This window comes from Mastigoproctus giganteus, chromosome 10 (genome assembly GCF_048544385.1).
Source record: "Mastigoproctus giganteus isolate SK-2022 chromosome 10, ASM4854438v1, whole genome shotgun sequence".
In the NCBI taxonomy this organism is placed as follows: domain Eukaryota; kingdom Metazoa; phylum Arthropoda; class Arachnida; order Uropygi; family Thelyphonidae; genus Mastigoproctus; species Mastigoproctus giganteus.
In genome coordinates, this window is record NC_143584.1 from 114,819,846 (window position 1) to 114,847,742 (window position 27,897).

The 27,897-nt window shown below is 37.3% G+C and overlaps 1 protein-coding gene across 1 annotated transcript in view; it reads left to right on the plus strand.

The window, feature by feature from the left end:
* Positions 1-27,897, plus strand: part of LOC150079236 (protein brambleberry-like) — a 190,781-nt gene that overhangs the window by 137,104 nt on the left and 25,780 nt on the right. The window contains exon 8 of the mRNA XM_090382238.1: positions 12,309-12,456. Coding sequence (XP_090238364.1) covers positions 12,309-12,456 — 148 coding nt within the window. The remainder of the gene's footprint in view (positions 1-12,308; positions 12,457-27,897) is intronic.

The following is a 27,897-nucleotide window of genomic DNA, read 5'->3' on the forward strand; positions in this document are numbered from 1 at the left end:
GGCGGCTTCCGGATCAGCTAGTGTATAATCTTGCTACCTCTACTCTGCCAGATAGTGACTGGAGGGAGTCCGAGTAGTGTGTATGCCGGGAGCATTGTCGAGGCCACGTTATGTCAAGGATCTGGGTATATTCTTACCATGTGTACATTTTGTTACTTCATACAGCATGTCCACCCACCTTTTCTTACTATTGAATACACCATGAATTGTCAAACTAATAGAGCAAGCTTATCTGCGAAAAGATCTAAACCTCCCAAGCACTTCCAAATTCATTTCACAAATATACGTGGTCTCAATTCTAATCTCAACGATGTCCGTTTCCACTTGCAGTCTGCCAAACTCCATGTACTTTTTCTGACAGAATCTCAGTTATCGGTTGATTCAACTACTGCTCATCTCAGATGCCCAAATTATTCGCTGTATGATTCCTTTCGGCTCAGAGGTGGTACTTGTGCATATGTCTGTTCTGATATTCCCCGTCAGAGACTTGGCAATTTGGAATCTCCTCTCTTTGATCTTCTCTGACTTAAAATCTCTCTACCTCATTGTGTCAAATTCATCTGTTGTCTCTACCGTTCTCCCAACTCTACTAATCACTTGGAGCTCTTTGACTTCCTCTTTTTGCAACTTGACTTTCTCCAGTCCAACTTTCCTAACAGTGAGGTAATTTTCCTTGGTGATTTTAATGTTCACAACTCCAGCTGGCTTCCGTTTTCTAGTCACACTGACCCAGCTGGACGAGATGCTGAGGTTTTTGCAATTACTAATGATCTTGTACAGATTGTTCATTTACCTACAAGAATATCGGACAATCGTAATCATACAGCCAATACGCTTGATCTTTTTCTCACAAACAACCCTTCTAAATACACGGTTAAAGTGAAGAGGTCCTTTAGGCACTTCAGATCACAACTTGGTGATTGTCTCTTCCCAATGGAGCCTTTATCTCATGGCTATTCCCAACCTCCTATTGTTTGGCATTACAAGAATGCAAAATGGGGTGACCTGCGAGATTTCTTTTCCTTGGTCGGACTACTGTTTAAAAACTTCTGATGTCAACGTTTGCTCAGATCGTGTCAGTGAAATTATTCTTGCAGGAATGGAATCCTTTATCCCACACTCCACTTTAAAATCTTGTCCTTTATCTAAACCTTGGTTTTCCAATAAATGTGCTAAGGCTGTTCAAGAGAAGAATGTTGCATATCGTAATTGGCTTGTTTCTAATTCTTCAGTTTCATTTTCTGCCTACACCAAAGCTCGCAACAATTGTAAAGCAGTTATTAACCAGTCCAAACTAGTGTTTAAACAGGCTAAGAGTAGAAAACTTGCTTCTTGCCCTAATTATAGCCGAGCATTCTGGTCTCTTGCCAAAGCTAGTGGCCGCAACTTTTCCCCATCTCTGCTCCCACCTCTGTCCAAACCAGATGGTTCTGTTGTCACTTCAGCCAAGGATACAGCTGACCTGCTAGCATCCCATTTTTCTTCCAACTCATGTATTAATGATCTTGGTAAAACACCTCCCACCATTCCCAACACGCTCCATTCAATGCCTCCCGTGGTCTTCCATCAAAAGGATGTCAGAAGGATTTTGACGAATCTTGATGCTAAGAAAGCTCCAGGTCCCGATGGTATTTCTCCACTTGTTCTCAAAACCTGTGCTCCTGAACTTACTCCTATTCTTTGTCGCCTTTTTTCACTTTCTTATTCCAAAGGTGTTTTTCCTTCTGCTTGGAAATTTGCTCATATCCAGCCAGTTCCTAAAAAGGGTGACAAATCCCTCCCATCCAATTATCGTCCCATTGCAATTACTTCTACTCTTTCTAAAGTAATGGAGAAATTAATTAACCGCCAAATTTTAAACTACCTAAAAACCTTCCGTCTGATCAATGATCGCCAGTATGGATTCCGTCAGTGTTGTTCCACTGGTGATATTCTGGCTTATGTTACCCATTTATGGACTAATTCAATGGAAAGGTTCTGTGAAACACAAACAGTTTTTGACATCTCAAAGGCTTACGATTGTGTTTGGCCTAAAGGTCTTCTAAAAAAGCTTCCATTTTATGGTTTGCCAACTGTTTTTTGTAATTGGTTATCCAGTTTTCTTTCTGATCGCTCACTGTGGGTGATGGTAGATGGCTCTCTAACTTCTAACTTTTCCACTAATGCCGTTGTCCCCCAAGGTTCAGTTCTTTCTACCACTCTTTTCCTCTTGTTTATTAATGACCTTCTTCCATTGACTGGAAATCCCATCCATAGTTTTGCATAAGATAGCACATTGCATTCCACTTTCCATTTTGAAAAACCTTGCACTGCTCAATCAGCTTCAACTTTTCAAATATCTGCTACCAATTCCTTAAATGCTGATCTCCAGGTAATTTTCCAGTGGGGCAAAGACAACTTAGTTGAGTTCAATCCTTCTAAAACTCAATCTTGTCTTATATCTCGCAAAAAGGATTCTTCTGCTCCTATGCTTATTTTTGATGACACTCCGATTTCTAGACAAGTTGATATATCTCTTTTGGGGATTACCCTGACTTCTAATCTCTCTTGGCACACGCACATTTACAAATATTGCTTCCTCTGTATCTAAAAAACTTGGTTTTCTCTTTCACTCTCGGTGTTACTTTTCTTCCAAACAGCTGCTCATTCTGTATAAATCGCAAATCCGCCCTGCCATGGAATATTGTTCCCACATCTGGGGTGGTGCCCCCAATACCTCTCTCAGGCTTCTTGATTCCATTCAGTAGAGGGCAGTTAGGTTAATTAATGACTCATCTCTAACAGAGTCTCTGTACTCGCTGTCTCATAGATGTACTGTTTCTGCTGTATGCCTCTTCTACAGATACTTCCATGGGCACTGTTCTTCTGAATTAGCTTCTATAATTCCTGCTCTCTCTCTTTCAAAACAGTCCGAACACGTGCTGCCTCCAGCCAACATCCATTTTCTGTCCAACTTCAAACTCACAGAACTAACTTTTCATCTTCCTCGTTTATTCATTCAACTGCCGTTTTCTGGAACAACCTTGCTTCATATGTATTTCCTGAAAATTACAGTTTACAGAAGTTTAAGTCCCATGTCAACAAATATCTTCTTTCGTCTTCTCAACCTGCAACCCAAGCACGGTACTAAGTACTATAGGTTCTAACACCTCTCGTGTTTGGGGTTACATAAAAAAAAAACAAAAAAACTACACATCGTATAGTGAACAGTACTTTACTGTGGCGAGTTCGTTGTAACGTGATTTGATTGTACATTGAACTAATTGTAAAGGGGGGGGGGGCAGCCGCTTAATTGGGCCAAAATGCACTAGTCCCGATGTGTCCCAAATAACCGGAATCGACTGTATATATATATATCTTTGCATTTAGATTTTCTAAATTATCTTGGAGAGTTTCTGCTACAATATTTTTACTCTTGTTACCCTTCTCTTCTTTCCCTTTCGGTTCGATCGTTATATTTAATTTTGACTATTTACACTCTTCTGTCTTGCCATGCTGCTGGCAAGACAGAAGAGTGAAAAAAAAATTAATTATTAATCTAATTTTTATATTTCAAGCATCAAGTAGAGAAATATTCTTTTTGCTGCCTCTGATGTTTGCTTTAGCTTTTTATTTTTTATTATATGAAAGATTCAGTTTCAACTATTTTAAACATTATTCAAATACAGTGGAACGTCTGTATTACGAACTTCTATTTAATGAATTTCTCTATATTACGAATTTTTTCGCGAAACATTGCACTTTGAAATGAAATTACATGTAAAATTAACCCCATATAACGAAGTGTTGGGCCCTCTCTATAACGAATTTCTAAAAAAATCAGTAAAAGCATTTTTGAAGATTTTCAAGCATTTACTGCTAAACAGCCGCTCAAATATACTGCCTCCTTCTTTCCGAAATTGCGCATTAGCATCTGGAATTAAATAATCATCTTTTCAGTGAACACATGTGGCCATTGACGCCCATAGGAGGGTTTTTGTTTCATTTTTGTTACAGTTATTAAACCAAATGGGTTTTCTTAAAAGTGGTCATACAAACTTTACAATAAATAGGGTAAATTTGTAAATTGATGTTGGCTCAGGGGAAAACGAAATTCGCTGCGGTAAATCTTTAGCATGCTGCGGCGGCGATACATAGAATGCTACCATAGTCGGTTTTTAGTAACACGTACTGAGTGACTTTCGTTTCTCACCTCAGTTGTACCACATGACCTTCATGTCAATCATATGATATGTCTGTTCTTGTCTAACTGGACTCCCAGTAGTAACGAATGGGCCTGGTGTACTGGGGTCCATGGTTTATAATAACATACACGTATAAGTTATAAATCCAGTTTAATGTAAGAATACAAATATATACTAACAGTAGCTTTCGAGACGCGTGTCTCTTCATCAACTGAAACTGACATTTAAATACAAAAATATACAACGGATAAGTGCATTGCACTTATCCGTTGTATATTTTTGTATTTAAATGTCAGTTGATGAAGAGACACGCGTCTCTAAAGCTACTGTTAGTATATATTTGTATTCTTACATTAAACTGGATTTATAACTTATACGTGTATGTTATTATGGACTCCCAGTAGATGGTTTTCATGATTTTTTTTTTTTTTTTTATTTCGTTTGTCATCAATCACATAGGCTGTATGCTCTTGTATTTTATTTTATTTTCTGAAAAGTAACATACAGCATACGTTAATCATAAATTTTCTTTCGTGTATATATGAATGAAAGCAGAATAAAAGAAATTCACAAAGTTGTATATTTTTTCAAAGAGAGTGATACTGTTGAATTGGCAAGTGAACATCATTGAGTAGGCGGTACCTGTACTAACAATTCACTATATGGCCAGCACAGCAAAGTTTGCGGTGTATGTATTAGCAAGCTCTGCAGTCCAGTAATTTTTACAATTGCAAATACAATGTCGAAGAGAAAGTATTAATGACAATTGCGAAAACAATTTCTCGATTTTAAAAATGAATTGATTCTCGATTTTAAAAAAAATCGAGAATCAATTTTAAATGCAATTTAAGGAGGAGCAGACAAGAAATGAATTAAGTTGTGTATATACGAAGATGTTGATAAAGCTGTTCTAAAATGGGTGAAATGATACGTGAAAAGAATATCGGGCCTAATAATTAAGCAACAAGCTCTGAAATTTGCACAGTCCCTTGGACATACAGAATTTAATGCGAGCACTGGGTGGCTAGATAAATTTAAGAAGCGCCACAGAATTGTGGAAAAGGTTATTTGTGGAGAAAGTGTTAATGTAAGCGAAGAAGATTGCAACAGTTGGAGGAACAATATCTTAAAGAAGATTTTGGAAGAATATGAGTGTAAGAATGTTTTTAATGCTGACGAAATGGGTTTATTCTTTAAATGTTTACTGAATAGAACACTTGCTTTTAAGGATGATAAACGTTTTGGCGGAAAACAAAGAAAAGAAAAGAAAGAATCACTGTGCTAGTTGGAGCAAATATGACAGGAAGTGAAAAATTAAGACTTTTAGTCATTGGAATATCAAAAAATCCAAGATGTTTTAGAGGCACAAAATCTCTGGAAGTTGACTACACCTTTTAATAAAAAAGCATGGAAGACAAGTGATATTTTTGAAGAATGGACATTAAAACTAGACAAGCGTATAACAAAAGAAAAAAGGAAAATCGTGTTGGTAACTGACAACTGTCCGGCACATCTTGCCAGTTGTTTTTACCACCAAATGTAACGTCAGAACTCCAGCCAATGGATCAAGGCATTATTAAAAATTTTAAATTTCATTATCGAAAGAGAATAATAATGAAGATTGTCAATGCATTATCAGAAAATAGAAACTTGGAGGTTACAATTAACCTTAGAGATTGCATCTCTGAACTGGCAAAAGTTTGGACAAACCGTGTCACTGAATACACTATTCATAATTGTTTTTCGAAAGTGGGATTTGCATTGAATACAGAAGTCGAACAACGACTGGACGAACAAGATGAACTGCCCCTTTCACAAGTGAAAAACTTTTGGACATTATTAGAATCGTCCGGAAACATCGAAAATGAAATAACACTGGATAGTTATGTTTATGTAGATCACAGCAGAACATCCACATGAAGATGAAATACTGCTGAACAGTGTTAAACGTGACCATGAACACGAAGAAATTAACGATGACGCATCAGAACAACCCGTAGAAAAGCCAACTCGTGAAGAAATGATTAACGCTTGATTAACAGTTCGTATGGGTCTACAGTTTTGTGAAAATGTTCCTGATAATGTTTTTAATGCTCTGAAGAAATGTGAGGTTTTCTTTGAGAATCAGACAATTTTTTAATTGTACTGTGCAAACGAAAATTACAGATTTTTTTAATTTGTGATACTTACCGGCGAAAATTGTGTAAACATAATTTAAATAAATGTTTTTGAAATAAAATACATTAAAAATAAATGTAGATTCGTTTTCATTTTCTAATTAGATAACAATTTCGGATAAAAAAAATATTCTCTGTATAACGAAATTTCTCTATAACGAATTTTTTTGCTGGATTTATTGAATTCGTTATAGGGAAGTTCGACTGTATATGTTTATCACATGACAGTAGTGGGCTTATCTGCTTATGCTGTGCCCGTGCTGCCATCTATAGTTTATTATTCGGCTATATAATCTGGTTAAGATTATTTTTTGTCAGTGGTGTGGCTTTGCATTGGCGTTCTTGTGTATGTCCTATTTTTAATTTGCACTGCATCACAACCACCGCTATTCATTTCCTCTGCATTGGCATTTTGATCTGGGGATCAGATGGTGGACTGATCTTTCAGTCGACTCACCTTTGCAGCGATTCTCTGACCATTATTGGCCTTGTGGTCCTCTGTTGAGATGGGGCATAATGATCAGTCTATTTTTGATTTATTTTTTTTTTTATTTTATTGTAGTTGGTTTACATCTCTGTTGGTGAAATTTCACATAAATTTGGACATGGTGTCTGTCTGTCGGGGGGGGGGGGGTGCCGTGAAATTTCTATTTAATTGGCATTCAAAATTTAATTGATTTTATTTTCTTTGCATTTAGATTTTCTATACTACCTTGGAGAGTTTCTGCTACAATATTTTTACTCTTGTTACCCTTCTCTTCCCTCCCTGTTGGTTTGATCGTTATTGTTTTAATTTTGACTATTTTCGCTCTTCTGTCTTGCCATGCTGCTGGCATTATTTTTATTTAATTATTATTCTTATTTTTATATTTCAAGCATCATGTAGAGGAATATGCTTTTTGCTGCCTCTGATGTTTGCTTTAGTTTTTTATTTTTTATTATGAAAGATTCAGTTTCAACTATTAAACATTATTCAAATATATATATATATATATATATATATATACAGAGAGAGAGAATTGGATCAATGGAAAATTGAGTAGGGGTGCCACAAAATAAAATAAATTACTTAGGGGTGCTGTTATTAAAAAAAAAGGTCAAAAGCCACCGATCTACAATGTTTTAAACAAAACAAAAAAAAAATATATTGAAAGTCTCATTTTCATTAATTTTGCTTTCAACCAGTTACATCACGTGGAATTTCTGAAGTTGGACAAAAATTCATAAGATCATCCTTTGCATTTGTAAATGGAATTTATGGTGAAAAAAAATTCTTTTGTTTTTTGAGATCTAATGTGTATTGGATCTTCATAAATCAGGAGATTACTGTATATGTACAACATACAGTAATAAAGCTAAAATTCTCAAGAAGTACTTATTGCCATTTTGTACTTCAGCTGGTTGTCATATTCCTTGAGAATTTTTAGTGAATTGACTTCTTGGTCTATAATGTACAAATCCTCATGTTATTCTAGTTCTTGTATATCTGTACAAGTATGTGTTGACTGGCCAGTTTGCATGTTTTGTGGGCTGCCAAACACAGAATAACTTGTGGGGGGGAATGATACATTCTCTCAGCCTGAAATTTGCTAGCTACAGCTTCACTCACTCAGTGCCCTTTTAAAATTCCTCGAGTTTCTGGTGGAATATTAACCCAGATCTCTCCCCTAACAAATGACTAGTGGTGAAGGCACTATAATAACCATTTATAATCATTACAGGAATCTCCATGATTTTAGCAAGGTTTTGCAGGTACATGTTGAGAGACAAGGATATAGTAAGAAAAGATATGGAATAATGTGGTGTTTTAAAAGAAATAGGCTATTGGCAGGAAAGAATGGAGGGAAAGGATTCAGACAGCTGTGATCCCAAGTGAAAAAAAAAAAAAAAAAAATTATCTTGAGATGGTGGTGACAATTTCTAATCATTATGTTTAACCCCTTCATGGAACATTTTTTTCCAGAAAATGTGCCATAATGGATCAACTTTTTTTATTTTACAGATTAAAAGTATGCATCATGTGAATACTCATTGTATAGTTTTTGTGTTTTTTATTAATTTTTTCGTAGAAAATACATGGGAATAATTAACCCATTTGGACTATCCCTAGTTATCTCGTGTATGCTAAAAAGTGTGCAAATTATACAGATTTTTTTAATAAATTAGCGCTTGATCTAAAAGAAAGGCACAGAAAAAGTCTTCATTACTCATTATATAAATAAATATAAAAAATCAAGTGGAACGCACAAGCAGTAATCGTGAACTAACTACATTCTGACACACGCCCACCACAAGTGGAGGGGCGTGGTAAGCGTCACTTATGGGCGGCAGTTCAAGAGGGCGCCAAATTATTTTTCGATATTGTTTTTGTGAATTATTTTCGTGGGTTCAGTATTCTATTCTGCATTTAAGACAGCAAATTATATTTTGCTTACTGGCGGCACAGGAATGCGCGCTACTGTTCTGACATTGCTGTACAATATAAGTAAAACGAAAGCCAGTCCTTTGCTGCCAGGCGTAAGAAAATCCTGAGAAAACTCGGAATTTGCCTACCTAATGTAAAATTAGCCAGGTAAATGCCAGAGAAAATACGTTTCAGTCCAAAATTTGAAGGTATTATTTTTTGCTTTGGGTATTATTGTATCCCGAGATATTTCATGTAGTTCCAAATAACTTTTAAAACAAAAAACGAGATATCTCGGGATAATCCATGAAGGGGTTAATTAGGTGGCTTGTGATCAGGACCGGCCCGAGCTACGGGCAAGCCAGGTGGTCGCCAGGCCTCTGGCCCTTTGGGGACACATGACATTGGGGGTGTCAAAGGTTTGAGAGGGTGCATATACTTCATGGAAGGGGAAAAACAAAAGATTTGGGGAAAGATCCACATCTTTCCCCCCTCTCTCTGTCCCTTTCTCCATATAAACAGTCAAATGCATCAGCCACATGGCATGTGTCCGATGCAAAGGCCCTCTGCCTTTCAAAGATTTTACTGAAAATGGATAGAGAACCTGGGAATACCAGACTAACCAAAACTTTTCTCTCACACCCCTCAGAGATGGACTAAGTTTGTGAAACAATGGCAATAAAAGTGCCCCATGAAAGGGGCACTTTTATTGCCTTCTTCCAGGCTCTACCCTGAAAGAGGTATCAGGGTAGGGCTTTGTTAATATACACTGGTGTTCAAAGAAAGTGCATCACCCCTTAAAATTGTAATTGTTCTCCGAATAATGTAAGTATATGGCAATATTTATTACAGATTGCATCAGATAAGATTGACACGCGTAGGTGATGACGTATTGTTGCATCAGCTGTTACTTTCAGCTATATAAGCACACTCTGCAAGAGTTGCAGTCATTCCTTGCTTGTGTCAGGATGGCGAGGATACGTGCAGTTGACATCACGCAGAAAGAGTGCTATTGTTGCTTTACGTGGGAAAGGATGTTCTTCCCATCATATTGCTTATAGAGTGTCTTGTAATCAGTCGACAGTGAGTAGATTTATTTCTAAACTGAAGAATACTGGTTCTGCTGACAGGAAAAAGGGAACCAGGCGCAAATGAGTCTCTACGCCAAAACAGCACCACATTTTGCTTATACCTTAAAAACCATAAGGCTTCTTCATCTGAGCTGAAAAGAGAAAAGATGCCTCTTCAAAAATGGACTTGTAGCCCATCGTCCTAAAAAGTCCCTCCTTGCACAAAAAATGAAAAAGGCCTGATTAATTTGGTGTAAGGAGCATGTCAAATGGAACCCTGAGCAGTGGAAGTCAGTTATTTTCTCGGATGAGTGGAAATTCAACCTGCATGGCTCTGATGGGAGACAAACAATTCGCTGTAGACGTGATGAAGAATACCATCCAGACTATATGGTGTCTACAGTGAAATTCCCTACCAGCCAAATGATATGGGCGTACATTTCGTATCGCGGAGTAGGTCACCTACAGTTTATAAAAGGTTCTGTTAATGCCAATGGACACCTGGCTATATTGGAAGGCAAATTGCTGCCAACCATTAGAGACCATTTCAACCTGCCAAGTAACTTCATCTTTCAGAACGACTCTACTCCTTGTCATCGGGTGAAAAGTGTAAGTAGGCACTTCTGTAGTTACTTTAGCTTCATTTCTGCATTAGAGGTTTGACAGTAATGTGTTTACATTTGTTACAGGTGAAAAAATGGTTGGAAGAATGGTCCATTACAACTGTTAACTGCCCAGGAAACAGCCCGGACCTGAATCCTATAGAGAACTGTTGGCATCGTGTGGAATCTGCAGTTGCCAGAAAGAAATCAAAGACCCTTTGTGAACTTCAGGAAGCCATAATTTGTGTTTGGAACCACCAACAATTAGTTGATTATCTTCAGAAATTGACCTTGACAAGGTCAATGCTGTCATCAGGTCCAGAGGCAGTTCAACTAAATATTAGTTTACACCTGGTGAACTTTTCATTTTGTTTTCCATTTAAAATGATAAACTGAAGCAAATTGAGGGCTTCTGATAACATTTCAGCCATAATTGTTGTGTTTAGCAAAACTGTATAAAGGTTGCAAATGCTCATTTTGGAATATTTTGAGAGCACCTGTCAAATATTACTTAGCTTTGCTTTAACAGTTAATAAATATCTTTTGTTTATATTTCTATTTGTGATGCTAGTCATTAATGTAACATACCATCGTGAAAAAGGGTTGGAAATGTGAAATTCCTAGGTAATGCACTTTCTTTGAACACCCGTGTATGTCTTGAGAAAAACATATGTCCACCCTTCCATTTGTATCTCAACCTATTTTTAGCCACGAGGATTTTATTTTTCAGGTATCCTTACTGCGGACTAGAGTTTATTGCTACCATTTGGTCCCTTCCTGCATTTCCGTTTACATTTTTGCTGAAATAGTGATCACTTCTTTCTGTTCATTTATTCAAGAAACTTTTAACTATAAATTAAATTAAATTCAACGATAAAAGTGGTGTGATGTAAATAGAAGATTTGTTTCAAGAAATTGAGACACTGATAAGGCTTTTGCCTGATCAAGTATCTGATAAAGACTTTACTTTTGAAATTTATATATAACAGTAAATTACAAGATACGTTGCCAAATTTATGGGTAGCATTGATAGTTAGGCTGACAATTCCACTAACTGTAGCAAGTGGGGAAAGGAGTTTTAGCAAATTAAAGCTAATTAAAACATTTGCAATAATCAATTGAAAATTATGTGGCTGCAAATTTGGATTTTACCAATGTCATTAATAAATTTTCTGATATAAAATCAAGGAAAGGAATTTCATTTGGCACTCGATAAAAATATGACATTTTGTGTTAACAAAAAATTCTTAAATTTTTGTTTTGTATTTTTAAATAGCTTTGATGCAACTTGTAATATAATGTAAAATTTATATTTATTCTGTAAGCATCTACTATTAAGTATTGTCAAGTGTCAGTCTTTCTCCAAATCCTTCCACTTCAAGATGGGATACTGATTTGAAATTTGGTATAAATATAGGTGATGTATCTACATATGGTGTATGTACACCGATATTATATAGATAATAATCTCTTAACTCTTAACGTATTATGCCTTGTGCATTTAGTTATTTTTAAATCTTAAAAACACTGCATTCTTTCTGATTGTTTGTCATTTTTATATATTTAGTTATGAAAATAGCAGATTTTTTATTTTTAATTCTGCAATCTAGAATGTTAATATGGTTTTGATTAAATGTTTTTAAGTTGTATTTAGTATTTCACCAAATTGATAATTTGTGAAATACTAAATTTCATAATACTAAATTTTATCAACAAAAGTGATAATTTGTAAATTAATTAACAGGTAATAGTAAAATTACTTAATATTTTTTATGGTGATTCTAAGAATCTCTTTAAATAAACTGCAAGATTTTTAAAATATTTTTATGTTTATATATATATATTTTTATCTCCTTTAAATTTTATTTCAGTTAATTGGGTTATTGGTGTAATCCTTCATGCACTCGACAAGGATGAAGTTTGCCCTAATGCTTTTCTTAATGGCAGGAAGGCTACTTATAGTGTTACCTGTAATACCAGAAGTGCAAATGTGTCAGACATTCAGCCTTTACCTGGAAAGTATGTACCTTTGTTTTATCTCTCTCTCTCTCTCTGAAGTTGTAATTCTTACTGTATTGTGTTTAAAACAAACTAATGTAGTATGTATTGCAGCTGAAAAATATTAAACTGTTGGACATAACTTTTTAAAATTGTTTAATTTAAAAATGTTGTGCCCAACAGTTATTAAAATCATTTGTTTAAAATTTCATTTATTTTTGTTTGTTGAAAGAATGTGATACATGGCCGTGCGTACTTAATGAAGTATGAAGAAAGGACAAACAGTTATGCCACATGTTACTGCCAAGTAAATTTTTTTGAAGAACTGTTTATTTCTTACCACCACATTTCCTAGAGATACACACTCAATCAACAGTTCATCAGAGGTTATCAACTGCCTTACTGATGTAAAATTACAGAAAGAGGACATCTCAGTATCTCTTGATATATAAACCCTGTATCTATATAGATTCACCATAGACAACTTTTAAAGAAAAACTAGGGTAGTAGTGCGAGTACTAGTTGCATTTAGTTTAATTTAAATATTATCACTTAAACCTTTTGGCATCTCTCATATTGTGTGATTAACTTCACAATTGGGTTGTCATGTTTGCAATACCAGGGTACCTGCCCACCCACTGATGAAAAACCAACTAGCTTTGAAACAGTGCCGTCTGAGTGGTGGGCCCACCTAGAATAAGTAACAGTAGTCTTCTTTATTAGTGAAGGGTTACTTATTGGAGGTAGTGCAATACATGGGCAACTCGTTGTGAAGGATGAGCACAATATGAGATACAGAAGAAATTATGCCTTTCACACTACTACCATAGTTTTTCTTTAAGAGTTGTCTATTATCTACACCGATATTATATAGATATTGAATCTTAAAATATTATGCCTAGTCGCATTTAGTTTTATTTAAATATAAACCCTGTATATACCAAGTTTCTTCTGGAAGAAACTAAAACCATATGCCAAAATGTGGATAACCACATCCACATGGTTTCAGTGCACTTTTAACTTCTGGATGCCTCACAAATCTTATGGAAGGAGTCTCAGCATGAGCAACTTCCCCTCTTTGCAGAAATTTTTTCATTACCCACCTAGAATATGCTTTCTGCAACAACTGCATCCTGGCAAATCTATTATTTTCTTCATATGGATTGGAGGCTTAAGCAATCTGGACAACTTTCATAGATTAATCAAATTTAAGATTAGCAGTTGAAAAAAATGGACAGCTCCCTTTTTGTCTAGAAATCTTTATTACAGTATCCTCCAATGGCTTTGCTAGAACTGTGTATAGAAAACCCAGAGATACAAGGCTCAGTCTGAACTCCAGACCCTCCTAATCTTTTCTCCACTAGAATTATAATAATAATATTCACTTAGAGCTCAAAGTGTATGATAGCCAGTCCCTCCAATAAATGTGCGGCAAAGAAAAGTTATCTTGGCAGTGTCAGTTAAAAAGTTGAGTTTCTCAACACTCTCCACCCCATCTCCTCCAGTAGGCTCAAAATCCATGACTGTCTCATAATTAGCTAAACATCTCTGTCTTCTGTGCTGGCTCCTCTCTTGCAAATTTTCAACATCAGACCTAATTCCTCTGCCAACCTGAGGGAAGCCTGACAATGAAATATGTGCATTTTTCATGCAACTCCATGCAAGTTGGGAAATTTCACATACCAGAATAGATGAACATTTCAAAGATATGAAATTTTGTAGAATTAAGAACTCTTAAACTGTACCTCCTCAGTTACAGAGGGTCTTGGGAATTCTAAAACACCCTTCTCTCCACTGATCCATTATATAATGAAACTTTGAAAAAAGCTTTCATCCATAAAAAAAAAGGAGTTGGCTTTAACCAAGGTTACTACAGTACATTTTATTATGTAATCATATCTGAAAGAAATTGAGCTTCAGCATCCCTAATCGCTTCTGGACTGCATCTCAGTGTAGTTAATCCAGAAGGGGTTGGGGATTATTAAGTCTATAGGAGTTTGGACACCACTGAACCCACCACTTGACTTTCCAGCTTCATGCATCCCTTCTGCTATCTAAAGTAACAGATATTCCATTTGTCATTCCAGTCTGCTTCAGGAATACCAATAATATTTACAAAGACTAACTTCCAACTAATTGCTCCTCTGATACCTCCCCCTATGACCACAATAACTTGTCAGTTGTTTGCATTTTTATTATTTCATTACTGACCATTTATAGTTACCATAATTTTATTTGGTTTATCATGGATAGCCCCTCTCCTCCTGTATAAAAAAATTATACAGGAGGTATAAGTTTTATTTATTCAGTTTTTTATATAATGTGATTTCTAGCTAACATAGGCATTTGCTGGTCACCTTCTTCATTTGGCTACTTCCCTCTCCCAGTCCTGGCCATGGGTGCCAAGCAATTCTTAGTGCAATTCATAAAACATTCCTGTTTCTCATAGCTACAGTTCATCTTAGGTTTTAAAGTTTTTTCTTGCATTTCCATCAACTAAAGCAAATCTTGTCTGCTTTAGTTAATGAAACCCAATGCCAAAAAATATTGGATCAGCTAAGTGACAGAAGACTGATTTAGCAACAGTTTAAATCAGTAAGGCATACCCAACTCTGACCTTTTCAGTAATGCAGTCCACAGAATAAGTATCAGTAGGAAAGTTATTGCTATTCAGGATAAAAAATAACTTCAAAATATCACTGGATGCTTGAAGAATGTCAAATGCTTCAAATCAGGTGACATAATCGTTGAAACTGTCAATCCAAACCACTGAGAGGTTATTAAGCACTAACCAATTTGGAAGTCTACTGGTTATGGTAATTCCCTACATGCCACAAGGAGACTGGAAATTGGTTCCTGGAACAATGACTAATGGTCCAAGCCCAAACCACAAGAAACAACCTGGATGGACAGACATATAATACCTTCACAAAATTTCACAGTTGAGATGATATTATTGTGAATAAAATTCTCTGGTAAACCATCAGACTCAGACATGCCCATCAAATAAAAAAGTTGCATACTGCAATTCGTAACTCCATAATACAGTTTCTAAGGATCAAATTATGGTGGGTTGTGCACCATTCAAGTTGATGCTGTGTGTTGTATGCTGTGGCTATGATGTTTGGTTTGTGTGCTGCAGCTCTTCCAAAATCTGATGCTATGCAGCTACCTACATATTACTAATATCATCTAACTACTATCAGTTCCTGGCCTTCCTTGGACACCTGGTGAACAGTATTCAACAAGATTTAGTGGACTCTACTCTTTTGATTACTCTCTGGTTTCTTTCCATCAGTTCCTGCAATCACCTTGAATGTATTGATTTCTAATATAGCATCCTATGATTTGGAAATCATTAGCTCAGTGTCTCGACCCACCTGCTGTATTTTATTGATCTGCTACTTGTAGCACTAGTGCAGTTGCTTTTATTTCTGTTCCAGACAGGTGGTTGTGGTTCATTTTCCCTAAATCCCAGTGGTGTCCAGAAATTTTTGTCAATATAGTGTATATGGGTATCATGGGGGAAGCTATTACTTCAACCCCTTTCCCACAACGTTGCAGAAAGTGCAGAAAAATTTATTTATTTCAGCATTGAGATTTAAATCTAGATCATTTTCCAAGCTAGTGGAAATTCACAAACTCGCTATGCCACAGACAATCTATATACAATAAAAGTTGTACTAATGGCTTTTTCTTCAAAAACCAATGTACAGTAAAAATTACTTTTTTTGAAGACGAAATGCACAAGGCATAATTTCTTATGGCTTTAGATAATTAACTATATAATATTGGTGTTGTTTTTTGTTATTTAGTTTTTAGGAGCATTAGCAACTAAGGCCATATTGCTCCGGAGGAGATATGCGGTGGTCATTCCCTGACCCCCGGTCTAATCAAGAAGCATGTGCTATGCACTGCTGCTCCTGCCCACCTGGCTACGGAGGTGCCTATAATATCAGTGTAGATGCACCATAGTTTACCCATAAATTTGAACTACGTATGTAGTGTAAAGGCATAAAATTTACGGGTAAACAATAGTGTATCTACACTGATATTATATAGTTAATTACCTAAACCCATAAGAAATTATGCCTTGTGCATTTCACTACCATTTGGCATTTCTCATATTGTGGAAATAACTTCGCAACTGTGATGGCATGTTGCATTACCAGGGTACCTGCCCGCCCACTGATGATGAAGCCAAATAGCTTTGAAACTATCATCTGAGAGAAGAGGCTAGTTTGTGATTTGTTTCGTTCAGATGTGTTCTACTCGTTCTGAAGGTTGAGGAAAGTGTTCTATCATATCAAGAGGTTAGCGGTGGTCCTTCCAGCTTAGGTAACCCCCTTGTGGGGAACCTCCTTTAGAAGGGTAGTAAGTGATTGTTTTTCTTTTGTTTTACATTTCTTTGAAATTTATTTCTGCCAAGTTAGGTATTTTCTTTTTTTGTTTTGCTGGTGTCAGGCAGGACACGGGATTTGTATTGATTCATTTTCCTTAAGGAATGGAGACTAATTATGGCACAGTTCTTTTTTAGAGAAAGGACAGTGGAATTTCAGACTACAGAGGTTTGTCCAATTAGAAAAGTAATGCAGGGAGTGACTCGGGTTGTTTCAGTTCACGAGATAAAAGGATTAACTCCATTACCGAGGAAGAAATATCAGTTGGCCTTGAAAACAGTAGAGGCAAGAGAAAAGGTTTTGAAAGGGTTTTCTATTATAAATGTCATGATCTAACCTGCAAATTGGTAACATATGCAAAGGTTACTATTTTCCCCCAAAGGTTTGGGACCTTTGGGGGATGTCTCTGGGACTTAAAACGAACTATGTCTGCTTCCATACAAAGGTTTTTAACAGTTGGAAAAATGGTGTTTAGGGTCTGATAAGTTTTTGAAAAGGTTATATGTTGTTGTTATTTGGTTTTTTTTTTAGGAGTATTAGCAACTAAGGCCATATTGCTCCGGGAATATGCGGTGGTCATTCCCTGACCTTTCCACATCCTTTGTATTTGGTGGTGACGGGCTCGAACCCCGGTCTAATCAAGAAGCGTGTGCTGCGCACTGCTGCTCCTTCCCACCTGGCTATGGAGGCGCCTTTTTGAAAAGGTGGGGAGAGCCACCTCTTCTGTGCAGCTTGGTTGGAGATGAGGTTCATCTAAAGTACTGGTTTTAATTATTGGGAGGGGAAAAAAAAAAGCACCTAGGTTTTTTTTCGTTTACTACAAAATTCAGTTTTCTTGATAAAAAATCTAGATCTCTTAGGCTCTCATAAAAACCTGTTCAGAGTCTGAATTAAGATTTTCCATGATATAGGTTTGAATTTTATAATTCATTTATTTGATTTAATAGATCTGGTCCAATGGGATTTTTTTCACATTAAATTCACAAATAGCTTCGAAACGATCGTCTGGGTGTGGTATCCACTGAAAATAAATGAGTTATTTATTTGAAATAAGAGTGATTTATTGCACTATTTCAAATAAATGTTATTTATTTGAAATAGTGCAATACCAGCTACCTTGTTGTGAAGGCACCCACAATATGAGATACAATTAAAACGATGCCTTTACACTACATATGTAGTTCAAATTTATGGGTAAACTATGGTGTATCTACACTGATATTATATAGTAAAAGTTACTATTTTTATGGCGCAAAATTTTTTTCTTATATACTATATGCATCCGGTGTCACTGCTGTGTTTTGGCAGGACTGGATGCCTCATACAAAGTGAGTGAATATCATTCAGATTTTATCTTAAAATCTTTGTGACACCCCTCAAAATGGCTACACTAGGCAGATATGGATAGAAACATAAGTACGTTACAGTTGCAATTGTGAAAAGGTTGGAAATAATAAAGCAACTGGAGAATAGTAATAATGTTCGCCATGTAGTGCAAGGAAGCCACAGGCTTTTGCTGCACTGGCAAAAAAAAAAAAAAAAAAAACCAAGTAGATAAGAAAACAAATTATATTCTACGCTCCTCACACAGGTAAGTATCCAGTTGACCTATGAATTTATTCAAACTGTCAGCCTCAACTACCTGCAAGGGCAACTTGTTCAAGCTATCAACGACTTGCTAAAAGAAAACTTCCTACAATATAATCTAAACTTCAACCCCTGTAATTTCAATTTATGATCCCTATTTCTGAAATTATTTAGTATAGTGAAAATTCCATCTTCATTCATTTTACTAATCCCTCCCAGAACCTTATAAACCTTAGAGGCACCTCTGAGGTGCCTGGTTGCCAAACTCTGTAGCTCACATAATCTGAGGCTTCCTTATATGATCATCCTTCTGCCGATCTCGACATTCGAGTTGCCTGTCTTTGGACTCTTTCAAGAATCTGTCTTTTTTTAGATGAAGTCTCCTTAATTGAACACAGTATTCCAAATGTGGTCTTACAATTGCCTCATACAGCAGGATTATGACCTTATCTCTACAGGATAGCGTTCGATAAATCATCGATAGGACACCATGGGCTTTCTGATTGCCTGTTTACACCGTTCAGAAAACTTCACATTTGCCTGTATTGTAGCTCCCAGGTCTCTTTCCTCCTCCTCCACCATTTTTAATTCAACCCCACCAAGTGTATAATTTATTTGTGGGTTGCTATTTCGCAAGTGCAAGACCTTGCATTTAGCAGTTTTAAAGCATAGCTGCCACTTCTCTGAACATCTTTGAAGTCTGTTCAAGTTATCCTAAAGGAGCACTGTTTGGCACTGATCATTTACAACTCTGCCAGTCTTTACATCATCTGCAAATTTTGATGTCACACCTTCTATCCCTTTATCAATGTCATTTATGAAAATGAGAAACAACTGTGGTCCAAGAACAGATCCTTGAGGGACCCCACTTCTGACCTGATGTTACACCACTCCGAACAATGTTCATTAATCCTTGTGCTCTTCAGCCACCTAGCAATCCATCTTAGAATCATAATCCTAACCTGTGCAACCTTATACAGTAACCTCTCCTGAGGGACTGAGTCAAATGCTTTTCTAAAATCCAAATAAACAACTATGTTGAAATTATTACCTAAATTCAGCTCATGAATAACTGTGTCAAAATAACCTACTCAGTTAGTTAAGCATGATTTACTCTTAACAAAGCCGTGTTGTGTGTCCTTCAGAATGCTATATCTACCTGAATGTCCCTGGATTGCACTTTTAATCACTGCCTCTAAATTTTTTCTACCACTGAAGTTAGACTATCCGGTTACCAAGTTCGCTCTTAGAACCGCCTTTATGTATCAGTGAAACCACTTCTCCAATCCAAAGGAATCTCCCCCGGGTCCAAAGATGCCCTCATAATTAACCTCAATGGTTCAATACACTCCCTGGCGGTTTCTCAAAAAACCTACAGGTATATGCCATCAATTCTGCAAGTCTTACTTGCCTTTATGCTCAAAAGTTTTTCTAATAAACAATCATCTGTAATTACGACATCACTAATTTCATATGGCTCAGCCTCACTCACACAGCCTCTTCTCAGCATGAAGGGTCTTTCATCAGTAAAGACATGCAGAGTACCTGTTCAATTCATCTGCAACATCAGCTGGGTTGTCTAAGACTTTCCCAAACCCAGTGCACAAGAGTCCAATCTGATTCGATTTTTTCTTCCTTGTATTCACATATACGAAAAATTCCTTGTCCCCATTCTTTGCTCTCCTAGCCAGCGCTTTCTCATATGCAGCCTTGACTCCCTGACTTTATTTGTGGTACTATTGTTAACAGGAGAGACTGCTTCAACAGGGATGGGAAACACTTAAATAGAAAGGGTGCAAGAATATTTGCTAATGCTATCGAGGCAAAGTTAGGTGGGTCGGAAAACTGCTAGCTTGGGGGGGGATACAACGACTAATAAATTAACAGTAGCTGCTGGCAGAGGTGAAAGTGATTCTTGCACTGCTTCTATTGAAATGCAATTGAGCAGCAGCCTGGAAAGCAAGGCAATTGGGATTTCCAGGACTGCTGAGAGTCAGAGTGTCTTATAATGGGGGATTTTAATTTCCCAGAGATTGACTGCAATTTGTGGGTTGGTCACTTGCACACTAGCAAGGCTTTTGTGGATTTACTGGATGATTGTTTTCTACAGCAGCAACATGTTCGGGAGGCAACTAGACAGAGTAATACTCTTGATCTGATTATCATTAGTGTGATTCTTAATGCATTAAGAATCTGCAGATAAAGGAACCGCTAGATGGCAGTGATCACAGAGTGCTGAAGTGGGATTTACTCAAAGAGGTAACTACCATCAGAAGTAAAGGGAAGGGTACTTGCTTTCATAAAGGTGACTACGGCGGTCTGAGACAGTATTTAAATTCTATACGGTGGGACCAACTGATGATGATGTTACCAACAGCAAATTCAAAATGGGAAGCATTCAAAGAATTAATGTTGGAAGCTACTAGGCTTTTCATACCAACTAAGAAATATTGTTCAAGATTTAGGCCTAAATGGATGTCAGACGAACTAATTAGACATGTGGCAGAGAAGAAAAATGTATGGGATACATATAAATTAACATGTGATACAGAAGCCTATGATAGATATAAGCTGGTCTGTAAACCAAGTCACAAAGGAGGTTAGGCAGGCAAAGGCAAATTATGAGAAATCTTTGGCAAAGGATACAAAGAAAAATCGCAAAGAGTTCTTTACTTATGTAAACTCTAGAAGGAAGGGGATGAATCAGATTGGTCCACTTGATATCAATGGTTCAACTGTTGATGATCCTGCTCAGGAAGCTAACAAATTAAATGAATATTTTGCATCCACATTCACACATGAGGAGTTATTCAGGGAGGGTAATGCCAGAGGTGTATTTAACTCTGGCAGTAAGCTAGATAATCTTGTAATAACTGAGAGTAAAGTGGAGGAGAAATTGTTGAAGATAAACATAAGAAAAGCAACTGGGGTGGATGGAACCTATCCAGTTATATTAAAGGAGGCAGCAAAGGAAGTAAGCAAACCCTTAGCCATAATTATGAGAGCTTACTTGGACTCAGGGGAGGTACCCATGGACTGGAGATGTGAAAATGTGACCCCAATCCACAAAGGAGAATCAAAGGGAGACACTGGTAATTACAGACCTGTTAGTTTAACTTCTGTTCCAGGGAAATTAATGGAGGCACTGATTAAAGAAGCATTGCAGGATAATCTAGACAGTACTTCAGTTATAGCTTGGACAAAGCATGGGTTTGTTAGGGGAAAGCCTAGTCTGACCGATTTGATTGGATACTATGATGTAGTCACAAAGGAACTGGATACAAAGAATAATTTTAATATCATATATTTGAACCTTAGAAAGGCTTTTGACACTGTTGCACATGGAGGACAGCTGCACAAATTGGAGCGGTGTGGCATTGGAGGCAAATTGCTGCTATGTATAAAGGGATGGTTGAGATGGGGAGAAGACAGAGTGGTAATCAATGGACACTGCTCATCGTGGACTAATGTTATTAGTGGAGTCCCTCAGGGTTCGGTGTTGGGTCCATTATTGTTTTCTGTATTTATAAATGATATTGATGATGGTATATCAAGCTCAATGTCCAAGTTTGCAGACGATACAAAGGTTGGCAGGGTTGTTAAGGACACTACTGACGCTATGCTGCTGCTGCAACAGCATCTGGAAAGGTTGAGCAGATGGGCTGAGAGGTGGCAAATGAAGTTTAACATTGACAAATGTAAAGTACTGAATATGGGAACCAATAACTCCAGAGTAGTAGTAGTAGTGGCATGTGATGAAAGAAAGCAAGTGTATGAGCTTATGCAGCATCAGCCAAAAAAAAAAAAAATTCGCGCAACTATTCCCTCTAAATGTTTGTCCAGTTCCTCCTTAAATTTATTTAACCTGTCAACTTCCACAACGACAGATGGAAGTTTGTTCCAGCAGTTAACCACCCGCTGGCTAAAGGCAAATTTCTGCTCATCTATTCTACATCTGTCTTTCCTTAATTTGAATTTATGCCCTCTTAGGTTCGTAATCTGAACAAGTATAAGAATCCCGTCAGACTTCAGCATGCTCAACCCACTCAAGGCCTTATACACCTCAATCAGATCACTGTGCAGGTGCCTAGTCTCCAGCCATTGCATTTGCAGAACTTAAGCCTCTCTTGGTAAGTGGATCCCTTCTTTCCTCTCACCAATCTTGTTGCCCTTCTCTGAACACGCTGAAGCAAATCTACATCCTTCCTAAAATAAGGCCTCCAGACCTGTACGCAGTACTCAAGGCGTGGCCTGACCATTGCCTTATACAGAGGGACAATCACCTTCTTTTTCCTGCTAGCAAAATTCCTATATATCATTAATAAAACCCCATGACCTGCCCTAGCAGCCTGTCTGCATTGCTCAGAAAACTTCATATCTGACTGCACAATTACTCCCAGGTCTTTTTCATTTTCTACCACCTAATTCTATAACTTTATACTTTTTATCCACCTTAAGTGTAGTACCACGCAGTTGGTACGTTTCTCTGGGGCATACTTTTACCCATGTGCAGTACTTTGCATTTGTCAAGGTTAAACTTCAGTTGTCACTTCTCAGCCCATCTGTCCAAATTTTCTACATCCTGTTGCAGGATCTAGAAAATTGCCATTACTGTCATTAACAAACCTACCAACCTTTGTATCATCTGCTAACTTCGACACTAAGCCTGATATACCTTCATCAATATCATTGATAAATATACAAAACAACAGTGGACCCAACACTGAACCCTGTGTGGCCTCCACTAATAACATTAGTCCACAAAGAGCAGCACCCATTGATTACCACTCTGTCTTTCCCCACTCAACCATCTTTTATTCATTGTAGCAATTTACCCTTAATACCATTCTGCTCCAATTTATACAGTAGTCTTCCGTGCCCAATAGTATCAAAAGCTTTCTTGAAATCCAAGTATATGATATCAAAATTATTTTTTGCATCCAGTTCTTTTGTAACCACATCATAATAACCAATCAAATTTGTCAGACAAGACTTTCCCTTAACAAACCCATGCTGTGTCTGAATTATTGCTGCAGTCTTGTCTAGATGATCCTGCAATGCATCTTTAACCAGTGACTCCATTATTTTACTCGGATTCGAAGTTAAGCTAACTGGTCTGTAATTACTCGTGTCAACCTTCAATCCCCCTTTGTGAATTGGGGTTATATTTGCACATCTCCAGGCCGTGGGGACCTCCCCTGAGTTCAAGGATGCTCTCATAATTATGGCTAAGGATTTGCTAACTTTCCTCACTGCCTCCTTCAATATAACTGGATAAATTCCATCCACCCTGGGTGCCTTTCTTATATTTAACTTCAACAATTTCTCCTCCACTTTGCTCTCAGTTATTACAAAATCATTAAGCACCCTGCTACAATATGATAACCTTCTGGCATTTTCAAACCTTAATAACTCCTTGTGTGAATATAGGTGCAAAATACTCATTCAGTTTGTTTGCTGTCTGAGCAGGATCATCAACAGTTGAACCATCGATATCAAGAGGACCAATCAGATTCATCCCCTTCCTTTTAGAGTTTATATAAGTAAAGAAATCCTTGCTGCTTTTCTTAGCATCCTTTGCCAAAGATTTCTTGTAATCTGCCTTCGCCTGCCTAACCTCCTTTGTGACTTGATTACAGACTAGCTTATATCTACTATAGGCTTCTGTGTCGCCTGATAATTTATAGGCATTCCCATGCATTTTTCTTCTCTGTCACGAGTCTCATTAGTTCATTTGATAACCATTTAGACCTAAACCTTGAACACTATTTCTTGATAGGTATGAAACTTTTAGTAATTTTCATGATTAATTCCTTGAATGCTTCCCACTTAGTAATATATCAACTGTGTGGTACTACACTGACAGTGGTAGAAAAGGATCTGGGGGTAATTGTGCAGGCAGATATGAAGTTTTTTGAGCAGTGCAGCTCGTCTGCAAGAGTAGCTCATGGTGTCTTGTCAATGATATACAGAAATTTTTCTAGCAGGGATAAGGAGATGATTATCCCCTTTTATAAGGCAATGGTCAGGCCACACTTTGAGTAATGTATATAGGTCTGGAGGCCTCATTTTAAGAAGAATGTAGAGCTGTTTGAACAAGCACAGAGAACGGCAACAAGATTAGTGAATGGAACAAAGGGTTTCCCTTACGAAGAAAGGCTTAAGTTTTGCAAATTACAGTGTCTGGAGACTAGGCACCTGTGCGGTGATCTGATTGAGGTGTATAAAGCTTTGAATGTAGTAGTAGTAGTGGCATGTAATGCAAGAAAGCAAGTGTATGAGCTTATGCTACATCATCCAAAAAAAAATTTACAAAACAAATCCCTCTAAATGTTTGTCCAGTTCCTCCTTAAATTTATTTAACCTATCAACTTCCACAATGACAGATGGATGTTTGTTCCAGCAATTAAACACCCGCTGGCTAAAGGCAAATTTTCGCACATCTGTTTTACATCTGTCTTTCCTTAATTTGAATTTATGCCCCCTTAGGTTCATAATCTGAACAAGTGGAAGAATCCAATCAGAATTCAACGTGCTCAACCCATTCAAGGCCTTATACATCTCAATCAGATCACTGCGCAGGTGCCTAGTCTCCAGCTGCTGCAATTTGCAGAACTTGGTAAGCCTCTCTTGGTAAGAGGATCCGTTCATTCCCTTCACCAATCTTGTTGCCCTTCTCTGTGTACGCTCAAGCAAATCTAAATCCTTCCTAAAATGAGGACCTCCAGACCTGTACGCAGTACTCAAGGCGTCCCACTGCCTTATATAGAGGGACAATCACCTCCTTTTCCCTGCTAGCAAAATTCCTGTATATCATTGACAAAACCCTATGACTTGCTCTGGCAGCCTGTGTGCATTGCTCAGAAAACTTCATATCTGACTGCATAATTACTCCCAGGTCTTTTTCATTTTCTACCACCTTAAGTGTAGTACCACACAGTTGGTACATTTCTCTGGGGTTACTTCTACCCATGTGCAGTACTTTGTATTTGTCAAGGTTAAACTTCAGTTGCCACTTCTCAGCCCATCTGTCCAAATTTCCTAGATCCTGTTGCAGTAGCACACTGCCATTACTGTCATTAACAACCCTGCCAACCTTTGTATCATCTGCTAACTTCGACACTAAGCCTGATATACCTTCACAATATCATTTATAAATATACAAAACAACAGTGGACCCAACACCGAACCCTGTGGAACTCCACTAATAACATTAGTCCACAAAGAGCAGCACCCATTGATTACCACCGTCTGTCTTCTCCCACTCAACCATCCTTTTATCCATTGTAGCAATTTACCCTTAATACCATTCTGCTCCAATTTGTACAGTAGTCTTCCTTGTGCAACAGTGTCAAAAGCTTTCCTGAAATCCAAGTATATGATAACAAAATTATTTTTTTCATCCAGTTCCTTTGTAACCATATCATAATAACCAATCAAATTTGTCAGACAAGACTTTCCCTTAACAAACCCATGCTGTGTCTGAATTATTGCTGCAGTCTTGTCTAGATGATCCTGCAATGCATCAGTGACTCCATTATTTTACTCAGAACAGAAGTTAAACTAACTGGTCTTATATATTAGAATATTTCATGGAAGGGGAAACACATTTCACCTTCCATGAAATAGAGCCTCCCAATAATGGTTAGAGCATGCTTAATGCTGATGGGAATCTAACTCAGAATAATTGCCTTAGAGGACATAAATTTAAATTAAGGAAAGACAGTTGTAGGATAGATGTGCAGAAGTTTGCCTTTTGCCAGCGGGTAGTTGATTGCTGGAACAAATTTCCATCTGTCGTTGTAGAAGTTGATAGAGAAACATTTGGAGCGAGTGGATGGGTGAAATGAGAAGGGTGTTTGTTTTTTTTTTTTTTTGTTTTTTTTTAGCCGATGCTATATATGCTTACTTTCTTGCCTCATGTGCCCTTGCTAATGCTATTACAGATTAACTTGTACCTGTTGTAGGCTTCTGTACTTTTCATTGCTCTGTAACTGTCCCTTGCTATCTTTTTCTGCTTTATCTGACCAACCAGTTCCACAGGCATCCATTTTGGCATCCTCTTCCTGCAATATTTTCTTAAAGGTGTGTATACATTCATCATGACTTCTTTAAAGTTAATGTATTCCATAATTCAAATGTATTTGCCATCCCTCTGCAATCTGCCCAGTTCACAGATGCCATATAGCGCCTTAAACTGTCAAAGTCTGCTCTTCCAAACTCGTGCCTTTACCTTTAACTGCTGCAACATCTTTATTCACCTTCAGGCTGACAATTGCACAATTATTTCCTGACAATGGTTCCTGTACTCTAAACCCTGTGATGTCATCTGAATGATTAGTAATGATGAGGTCAAGAATATTCTCACCCCTTGTGCTTTCTTTAACATGCTGGTACAAATAATAATCTAATTTATTTAGAAAAGTTTTTTCTCATTGTGAGTTTTCCTCCCACTTATTCCAATCAATTAGAGGCAGATTGAGTCGCCCATAGAAACTCACACTTGCCCAATTCATCTGCATGTACAACAGACTCTCATCATACTCTTCACAATCTTCTGGTCTGTAGATTACTCTCACTCTCATTATACTTTTGTTTCCACCTAACTCACATCACAGAGATCCTATGTTGGCAGAAGTAACTTCTGACTCAGCAAGTGCTCTTTTAGCACTCAGGCTGCTTGTGATAAGAAGCATGACCCCTCCATCCCTTCTATCTTTCCTAAGTACATTATACATACCATAGTGGAACTTGTCATCACCAGTTTCTAGGTGGCACCACATTTCTGTTAGTCCTATTATATCAGCATTAGTTGTCCTAACCAGGAGTTCAAATTCAGCCATTTTATTGATGACACTCCTGACATTACTGTAGACACAGTGTTGATCCTAAGTAACCTTATATAGCTTACTACCTTGACACATCCATTGAAGTTCTTTAGGTTTGTATTGCAAGCTATAGCTTCCCTCTCATTTGAAACATTACTACTCTCAGAACATCTTATCAACATTGGCTGTTGTGGCAACAAACAAGAATTCATGAGGTGATTGCAAGCATTCTCTGACTCATATCATCAGATAAACGTGGATCTAAATTACTCTTCTCCCACCTAACTAGCAGTTTCCCTGAACCCTTAGGGTATCCTCAATGATACTGGCAAAAATCCTTGCACCACCTTTGCTCAAATAAATACTATCTTTACAAAACAGATTCCTTCTACCTACAAGTGTGGGCCACACTGATAAAAATTCCCCCCGTAGAGCCTTGTAGATTCCCTCAAGTCTCAAGTTAATCCACAAGGCTTTCAACATATAGTCCCTCCTATTGTGTCTGGGCATAATTGCAGACTGATATTCTGACCTAACTTTGAAGTCATTTTTTTCAGCATAGTCCTATATTTCTCCAACAGATGGTCAGGTTTTGATTTGATTTGATTTAAGGATTCTTGACGCAAGAGCTACTGCGGCTAAAATGC